Raw genomic sequence first — 10,117 nt, forward strand, 5'->3', positions numbered from 1 at the left:
ATAGAAATTAATGTTTCTCGTCTCTTTTCAAAGATCAATAATCTGTACGAATGAATCGATTTTTAATAAATAGAGGAGCATGGCTTTCGTCGAGATCGAGAAGCTTGGACAGTCTGGAACTACTGGTAACCGTAAATGGCGCGTGTTTCTTTAATTCGAGAAGTTGTACGAAAAATAGGTAGAACGACGTGTCCGAAGCGCCTGTCTGGAAATGTGACGAGGACTGTCTTGCGTCGCGCGGCGATACGGGAAGAAAAAAGAAAAATGCTAACATGTCTTTTGCTATTTTTCAATCGGAAGCGTTCTGCTGCTTCCTCCCTCTCTCACAGCTACTATTCGTATAATCGTACGTACTATATTTATATTTATATATTTATATATATACTCTATCGTGTTCCCCAACAAAAATCGGGAGTACAATGTACACGGTGTTTTGTGTTATGTATATTGTACGCTTGTATGCATGTGCGATACCGAATCATCGGCTTCCTTTCGTCTCAGAAAACGATTTAGTCTCTGCGCGTGGCGATTTGAAAGATCGAGGTACGACCCGAATCGTTTAGGGATCCAAACGAATTGGAGATCACGATTGCCGATTTAAAGTTGCAACAGTAATTTGTCTACTATTGTACGTACTGTGATCCTGATCGAGGCTCGTTCGAACTATCGATTTGCGTGGAAAACGTTCGATTTTTCACCGAGTACGCGAACGGACGAACGGTCCTCGGAATAAAATAATTGTTTTATCTTACTGACGAATTGGTGGCCGAGTCCGCCCCGCGATTCGACAGCGAGTTCCAGCTTTAAGTTTTCTCTTGGTTCCTTTTTGACTGAGTGCTCGGGGCCCAGGGTCACAACGAGTGGTAATCGCCCAACACCAGGCCGCTGTGATAACTACCGTGCGACGTGGACATACCCATGGAACCCATGCCTTGATACGCCCCCATGCCCATCCCGTTCATCGACATCGTGTTCATCGTGTTGACGCCCTGCATCGTGTTCGGCAGCATCGTCGACGGTCCCATCGGGCTCAGCCCACCCATGGAAGGAGCTATAGCACCCATCTGCATCGACGTGGCCGTGTGCGGCAACGACTTCTGTAGATCCGCGGAAGTCGGCGTGATCAGGTAATCCTGAAACAGAGAATCACGCGCATACCGCGTTGAACGGAAATCCCTGTTCCCCGTTTGAAGAGCATGAACTTTTGGTTGGATCTCTTCCGAATGGCAAGATAAATGGATGATCGAATAGATCGTATAGAGTGATCGTTACCTGGAGAATTACTGCTTAACGAGAATCACCGATTCGATAATTGTTATCGTTAGTTCATGTTAATTACAATTAAGAATGCTCATACTGTTAGGATAAGAAACATTCCCTTAATCTCTAGATTTAATTAGTTATGTGCAAACCGCTTTATTCTTACCTGACATTCTTCTCCGAGTTCCATCACTTAGGCTCGCTATTACTGAGCTCCGATTAATTTAATTAACGATCAAGCGTAGCCAATGACAAGATTTCAATTGCATGTCTTTCTTAAGGATGTATTGGCTATACAGTCAATACATCCTTAAATTGTTATATACTTCATACAATTTAATACGTGATGTATTACAATTCAATAATTTCCAGATTGGTTCACAACGTTTGGAAATACATATACTTCGAAATAAGGTGTCTTCTACTGTTAAGTATATTTAATCGTCGATCAAGTTAATCGGTGCTTGGTAAATAGCGAAGCCCATAAATATTAAAATACAGATATCAAAATTAATTGAACACGAACGATAATTATCGTCACACTTAAATTCGTTAAAATGAATCGCAGAATTATATCTGAAAAGTCGATCGATTCAAATACAGAGACGTCCAAACCAAACATCCACGTTCCTTGCGTTTCTTTAATTTGTTATAAGAAAGCTCACAAAACATTTTACTATACCTGTGGACTATAATACTGCATATAGTCCAATTGGGTCTTCTGCTGGGCGCAGCTGGGCGGTGGCGGAGGTAACGTCGCCGTAGGGTGTACCAAGCCGTGAGTACCGTGAGCACCGACCTGAAGATGATGCTGCAACTGATGATGGAGGTTCCTCTTGTCGTCGCCGCTCTCGCTGCCGGTGTCGTGGTGCTGCATGTGGTGCGTCGGCGTGTGAGGATGGCTCAAGCTGGACCCGTGGCCCTGGTGGTACGAGTGAGGGCTGGAAACGGAGACGGGCGGTGGTAACTGGTACATGCTGGACGTCTGCTGGTGGTCCACCATCTGTTGCTGTTGTTGCTGCTGCTGTTGAACCGCGCAGGCGGTCGGTTGCTGCTGCTGTTGCTGCTGGGTAACGGCCTGTCTTTTCGTGTCGTCGCCGCTTTCGCTGCTCGAGTCGCCCAAACCGCCGCCGTGGGTCTTGTCCTCCCTCTGACCGCTGGAACAGATAAAGATACTTGTTCGCTTAGAACAATTACCATCGTCACATGGTACGTGAAGTTTTTAAATTTTTATGGAATGTACGTATGAGGGGGTATGAATCATAGTGGTGTAAATCACTTTTGGGAAATGGCACGGATGTTAACATTGTGCTGTTCAGAGTCTGCGTTTTTAGTTCAGTTCGTTGGACACAGAAAGTCATATTCAAAGAGAACAAGTTTTATGGATTCTAAAGTCCTACAGTTTGTCTTTCTTAACAAAAAACAACGATACGATTGTGATCGTGTTAATAATTTCTGCACACTGGCTGCAACAGTTTTAACAATCGCACGAGGTTCAACGAGGCCAATATAATTGTAAAGGAAACAGCCGGCCTGTGATCGGCAGAGAAGCGGAAGAGAATAATATCCTCCAAGATAATACTAGCGTCGATGCGTAAACTATCGCGAATAATAGAGTGGATCCCTTGGACGCGAGTCAAGGGTGGTAGACTCGGGGCGGAACAGACGCGATTGGGACAATGGGAATAAAAAGCGCGGAGACTGGCATCGTCTCGTAAACTCGATTTAGCGGGCTGGACCTCCTCGAAGCCGAAGCACGTGGGACCAGAGGCCTCGCGACTTCTTTCCCCGGCTTTCACCTTACCACCTCTCCGTCCTCTCCTCGCGTTCGGTCCCCTCTCTCTTTCTCTCTCTCCGTATCCAGATACGGGCAATCGTTAAGCGCTTGTTTTACAAGTCGTTTAGACGCGGCCGCTGCGATATGGCACTGTCTCCGGCGCAAGTGCCACGACACTCGTCTACGGGGTGTTTTCGAGAACCGGTCCCCGGCTACCGAACTGATAACACACCGTTTCCTACTGGCACAGCGTTGATCTTTCGAACGCCACATGTTCGTCGATCATCCCATTACAAAGAGGAATCGTAAGGACGAACGGATATTCGTGTAAAAAACGGCAAGAAGACGATCGAGTGGTAAAACGATCGAAATCACGGAGAGAGGATCTGGCGTAGAAAAAAGTCGACAGAATGGTGAAGAAGGTTCAAAGCAGGCAGAAGAGGTTCCTGCGTCTTTTCGGACCGCGAGGGAGCGCGATAAATCCGTTCGGCAGGTGAAAATCTCGCCGTTCCGGTCCCGGTCGCATGGGAGTCCTCTCCGGAGACAAGAATTATTTCCACGAGACGCGACGCGATGCAACGGATCCCACACGTGGAACGACGCGGTTTCCAACGAGGGGGAACGAGGGGGGATTCGGGTCGTTTCCACCGGTACTTTCCGTGCCACCCGTTGCATGCCCGGGTCCATAACCCCCGGACGAGGTGTCCCCAGGTATGCCTTATCCGAGACGAGATCGCGCAGTAAATTTATCCGCGCGTTGCACGCCGCGCCGTGGACTGAGGAGAACGGAATCTTTCGGGCATTATTATTTTCATTAGGATTTGTGACTCATCGCGTGCCCCGGACGTTTATTCGCCGGTCCCGTGACCACCGGCACCTACCATTCGCCCTCTACCTCTCTTCTCGTATCGTACATCTCTCGTCGATTCGCAAGGTTCGTTACATTAAACAAAATCACACGTTTCTTTAATACATTCTTGACTATTCATTATTTTATGGCTCCATGATTCGAGATAGTCGAAGAATCCTCGGATCGTTTTTGTTGAGATGGAATCTTCCTTCACGGTCCCGTCGCGTGAAGCCGTTCCCATTTCTGTTTTTCGGGAACTCGATGAGAATCGATTGTAGGACAGGAATTTCAAAGCTTATTCAAGAAACGGCCGATCAATGAAACGGAGATTTATCTTCGCACGTTCTTGGATAACAAACATTGTTCTCCGAACCCTCTGATTGATCATGTAATGAGATTTGAATCGAAAGACTCGAAATTGAGAACGCGATGTCTAACGAGGACATTTGCGATCGAGGTTCAATTTGAAATTTCGTTCGAAAGAAATGGTGCGAGTTTCGTAGAGGAGTACGCGATTAGCGGGTGCCGCGAACCCTGACCCCGGTCATTTGCAACGAGGGGCGGCGATATCGTGTGGTGGCTCGAATAAAGTGCGCGACAACGCAGGGGCGACGGAGCCGATATAATCCGATTTTACGAGACGGCCGCGGCGGTAGAAAAAGATCGGAACCGTGCAGAACGAGGAGGAGGAAGAGGCGGCGGAAAGAACGGGAGATCCTATCTCGACCCCGTGCTGCTCTCCACTTCCCGAACGATATAAACTTAGACGCGAATTAGTGGAATCGCGCAAGCCGATACCATCTCATTTCGGCCAGGTCCGTCGGGAATAACGCCATCGGGAATTTATCGGGAAATTAAATTACGAATTATGCTGATCCAGCCCTCCCTTGCCTCGGCCAGAAGAATAACAGAAACGAAAGTGGCGTCGTCCGCGACGTTGCAACCGATGGTACTGACAGATATGATCGGTTCCGTCTCTAGGCTCTCGTTGCATTTTGTTTAGAATCGTATCGCACCGGTGTCTTCAATTACACGCGCGCGCGCCTGACACGACATTACGCGTGACAACGCCACCCACCCATCCTCGTTCCAAACGTAACCTTGTCGTCCCTCGTCGGGACGCGATGTCCGTTCAATTACAAGTTGCAGTTTACAACGACCTACTCGATCCCTGGCGCGTCTAAACGGGAGACACGATGTTCTTGCGATTTTTCATTGCTATCTATAGATCGCTCGATTGTGAATGAATTTATTGTCCAGAGACGAATGAAGATGTTCAAAATATTTGCACAAAAATCAACAGTATAATAATGAGACTTTGAGAAAAAATAGCTGCATTGACTGCAGGATTCACGCTTGGCCAGCTTCAGCGTCTCAACTGAATTCTAAACGAAGTTGAATCAGCGTTTTATCTCAGTTCGAATGAAAATTGTCGACGTTATGTCTTACTGATTCCTGGCCAACGACGAGAGACGCGAGTTGGCGAGACTTTCAAACGATTTTTCACGATCCGCTCGATTAGCATCGTTCGAGCCGTGGAGATTGGAATTCCGAGGGCGTGAGGGACGCAATACCGCGTCTCTAATGATCGTCGGCGTGGCGTCTCGCGAGTTATACACGCGTCCGTACATCTCCTACACGGTTACGGAGGGAGACGGTGATGAATAGGGGTGGAGGGAAGGAGAGCCACGCGGTGGCCAGTGGAAAGCCGACTAAAAGCCCGAGCCAAGAAGATCTGAGATTTCGGCTTCTATTCTCGTCGGGAGACGCGATCCGATTGCGACTCGTCGTCGCGTTAGAAACGCGAGACAATATTATTAGACCCGTTAGTTAAAACCGAGGGGAAAAAAAACGAACAATCCCTTGCCTGTTCCGACGTCTCATATTCGAACGACTCACTTCACAGAAAATTCAACGATATTCTACTCGCGTTTCTCGATCAATTAAAATGATTTAACGATCAGACTTCGAAGGAATTTGACTTTTGCCTGGGATTTTTCGGAATTGAAGGGACTCGTCATTATCACGGGAGGAGGGATGCCACGGGAAGTATGCCTCCAGCCGGATTACCTCCGGCGGCGTCGTGAAGGCAGGAAGGCAAACTCCTCTGCGAGAGCAAATTGAAAATCGTTCGACCAGATTTTCCTAAATGCACCGATGCGAGGCCCCGGCTCCTCTAGATCCAGCCCGGTCGGCAGGTGAGCAGGTCGGTAGCTCCGAACGAGAGTGGAAGAAGAACAAGGGCCCGGCAGCTGATTCCATAAGCAGATAGGAAAGAATTTCTTCGGCCTAAAATAATGAGGATGCAGCCTACCGTGTACACATCGCCTCTGTTTACAAACTTCGGTCTTGCCACGTTCTCAAGCTGCTCACCTATTCCCTTTTACCTGAACTACCCCCTCGGAATCATCCCTCTGACTCTCGTCAAAAAATTGTGTTCCCTCAATAAAATCAGACGAAACCAGATTTCTTTAGCTGCTGTATTAACAATTAACGATATCGGTCACTGGATTAGAAGGGATTTAATAAGAAGGCAATCGGTTGATCAAAAATTCGCACCTCGTGTTCGACAGCAATGGACCTGATCAATAGTTAGCGATCGCGGGATGCGTGACAGAGCGATAAAATCGTCGGCAGGTAAACTTGCCAGTTGCACGGTCGAATAACAAGCCCGAAGACGAAGGAAGCGTTAAAACGCTTTCGATGTTTCGGAGTTCTTTAATCCGGATTACGTTGAACCTGCCACTCGGTAGTCTGGTCTATGACGAGCGTGTTGCACAAACGGACGAATTTCTCATCTGAGAAACAAGAGGAAACCGTGACGGAGACTTTACCCCACAAGGGATTTTGGTTAATGATCATGTCAATGAGCGGTCGATCGATCCCACCGCGTGAAACCGAGTCAATCTCACTGGAGAGTGGGAACACCCAGAGAGCGTCCTTTACTTCATCGAAAAATATGCAGATCGATGAGAGATGGAGAGCTCAGATAAAAGGGGCAATGTACATAACGACTCAATCTTTCTTTTATGATACGACCGATAATTTATCGAATTATGATCGTAAAAAATTAATTTCGACAAAGAATTGTGAACTTTTTTTGCTGATAGGATCGGCTACGAATGAAGGCAACGTAGACCTCGTTATTTAAATATGTGGAAACAGTCGTTTTAGAAGTCTGAATTAAATCCTAGGGTGTCCTCGGAGAATTTAATGGACGGGACCAGTGTAGCGATTAATCTCAATTGATATAGGAAAGAATCTTCTCTTGCCCGTGGCTAATTCGAAGACATCATTGGAAACAGAAGCGTACGCGTATCCAGCAACAAGATTAACGACGCGATAATTACGAGCGTAGCGCGGATAACGAAACGGAAGACGAATTGCCGGAAGAGTTATCGATCACCAACGGCCGGTGGTTGAATGGAAATCACGCGGCGAGATGAATGGCGCTTTATCCGAGCGATCGGCTTGTTTCTGCAGGAAAATCCCGTGGAAGAATCCGTTGCCTGGCTCTGGCCACCACTGCCAGAAACTGCACGTTCCTATGCCAAAATCTCGTGCAAACATTTCAGTTCGTTGATGACCAGTCGTAAATTTCGCATCTCGAGGAACGTAGACTGGCAGTTAAATAAGTTACTGTAATTGACAGACTGCGGATTTTTAAGAACTGTGTCGTGAAGAATATGACGGGAGAGAATAGGACTCACGATTGCGAAACTGTTGTCCGATTCAGTGTACGACTTTCGTGTGAAACGAGTCAATGTTAATTTATTAAAAAGATAATGGCTGGTATTAACGAGAGGATTGGCGATTGCAAAACAGACGTTTCGTCACCGGCCTTGCGTTAGGAGAAAAGAACGCAGTACGTAGTTTCTGTCTTTACCAGGCTGAAACTTTAGCAGCGGCGAACCAACGGCGGAACACGGAAGACGCGGGGACGGAGGCGGAGGCCGCGGCCACACCGCGAAGATCGAAACTTCTTGACGTACTTACATAAGCTTTGTGTTCTCCAGGCTGACGAGTAACTCGACACCGTTTAAGGGAAGGTGTGTGCGTGTACCGTTGCATACGCAGATACGTCGAAAGAAAATGTTTCCGTTCCCGGGATGCTACCACGAAACACCAGAGGAACCGACGGATGTCGACGTCGGGATGCATCGGATCGAATCCGATTGACGACCATTTCCGTTCTTTCCGATGTACAAATGAAAACGATTTTCCGGGAAACAGATTAGGGTAGGAGAACGTTTGGTAATCGCCAGTTTCAACATTGAAAAAGGGATTGTCGTTTATTTCCTGTTTCTGGACTTGAAACGAAGAATAGTATAAAAGAAGACAGAAGATGGATCGATGCAGGTAAATCATAGTTTTACAAGAATTAGTACTGGAGAAACCTGTAAGCTCCATTCGAGAAAGCCAACACGGACCCAGAAACTCTGAACATATCAACCGGCGCAGTGTACATTCTGAGAATGCGTGCATGAATGAATGCCCTCTCTGTCGCTTACGAAACAGTCGACAGAAGAAAACGAGGGAAGGGAATAAAAGGGGGAGAAGAAGAAGAAGAAGAAGAAGAGCAACGAGGAAGAAGAGGAGGAACACGCGCAGAGAGCCGCAGAAAAAGAGAGCGCACGGAGGATTGTTCTTTTTCAAACGGCATCGGGACGAGGCGGGCCCTTTTCGGCCCTTACGTGGCCATATGTGGCCCCCTCATCCCTCGGCCTGTCAGATTTGACGTGGTCCTCCTTTTTAGAAGCGGTTTTCACCGAGAGGGGTCCCCTAAACCGCCTTTTTTGTCCACGTGTGCCCGAAAAATGGCTGAGTCGTCCCAACATGGCCGAGACCCTTTCCTCCTCCAGCTCTCTTCGGCGAAAAAGGGCTCGAATCGGCCCTTCCCTTCGTGACGAACCTCGTTCCTATCAACAATCCGTCCTTTCCTCGCTTGTTTAAAACCCATCCTTTGTGCGCTCGTCCGATAGCTCGAATCAACAAGTATTCTTCGGCGACCGTCACAATTGGAACACGATGGCTCCTTCGGGATGGAAATTCACCGTTCGATTGTCTTTGCCCGTAGAAAGGAAAGACTCGATTCAAAGAAGGATGCTTTTCGATTGGAACACACCTGTACTCTCGTTGTGAGAATTTCGAGTATTTCGAGCATCGTATCAGAAGAGACGATCTGGCCATCTGGTAAAACTTCGGTACGTCAAGACTTCGTATTATTTCCTGAAGCCATCAGGAATGCTGATCAAAACCTCCTGGAAGACTCACCCAATTTCTTTGAACTCCAGTGACACTAGAAGAGACGATCTGGCCATCTGGTAAAACTTCGGTACGTCAAGACTTCGTATTATTTCCTGAAGCCATCAGGAATGCTGATCAAAACCTCCTGGAAGACTCACCCAATTTCTTTGAACTCCAGTGACACTCGGCACCACTGTTTTATCTAATTCATATGACATCACCCACGAAACTGAAGCGCCGAGTCGACTAATGCGCATCGCGACGTAAATATAATTTATACCTTACGGACATTTAAATCACACCACAGCATTGTACGAGCCGTTTCCCCGAGGTATTTCTTCGAAGACGAAACTGCCGCAGTATTTTATCGTTATTCATAAAATCCGAGTTACTGCGTTCGATAAATTCGCGTTACATAAAGGGAAACGCGAGCGTTGCATCGCCGAGCTAGCAGTAAATTTTCGGTGAAACGTTTCGACTTTATTGACTGCAGCCCCTGTACTCCGAACATTTCTCGTTCACGCGCCTCCGCGAACCTCATTATGCACATAATTTGACGGGCTAGACAATTCTATTTCAACCGTACAATTGTCAGAAACGAGAAAGTTCATCACTTGTTTTATAACAATCTCATATTGAAGCGAAAGAAGTACAGAGACACAGGATATTTCTAAATGCTTATTGAATATTAAACTGGCAAATAATGCAGATGGTTCAATTGGAAGATTATAGTAAGTCATGAATATTTTACATAAAATTATATGCATTAACATCAAGAAATATGAGCAATCTTCGCATAACAATTTTAATGAAAAATGAACATCACGTAAAATAAATAAACGAATCCATAAAGCGTTAGAAGAGCAGTTTAATTAAGAATGTATTGGCTACACAGTCAATCCCAAAAGTTTATGTATCTTAGGAAAACGCATTTCCTATAATTATAAAGAAATCAGACGTCGGAAGAACAATGCTAATAATAA

General features: G+C 46.6%; 1 protein-coding gene across 3 annotated transcripts in view; it reads right to left on the reverse strand.

Moving 5' to 3' along the window:
* Positions 1–12: 12 nt before the first annotated feature.
* Positions 13–10,117, reverse strand: part of so (SIX homeobox 1 protein sine oculis) — a 22,442-nt gene continuing 12,337 nt past the window's right edge. For 2 of the 3 annotated variants that reach the window (XM_018027654.2, XM_018027653.2), the window contains exons 4-5: positions 1,943–2,417; positions 13–1,133 (exon numbers count right to left, since the gene is read on the reverse strand). In XM_018027654.2, coding sequence (XP_017883143.1) covers positions 852–1,133; positions 1,943–2,417 — 757 coding nt within the window. In that variant the 3' untranslated portion in view covers positions 13–851. The remainder of the gene's footprint in view (positions 1,134–1,942; positions 2,418–10,117) is intronic. The other variant, XM_018027655.2, reaches the window with a different exon arrangement.

This window comes from Ceratina calcarata, unplaced genomic scaffold, assembly GCF_001652005.2.
Source record: "Ceratina calcarata isolate Rehan_Ccalc_2016 unplaced genomic scaffold, ASM165200v1 scaffold428.2, whole genome shotgun sequence".
Classification (NCBI taxonomy): Eukaryota; Metazoa; Arthropoda; class Insecta; order Hymenoptera; family Apidae; genus Ceratina; species Ceratina calcarata.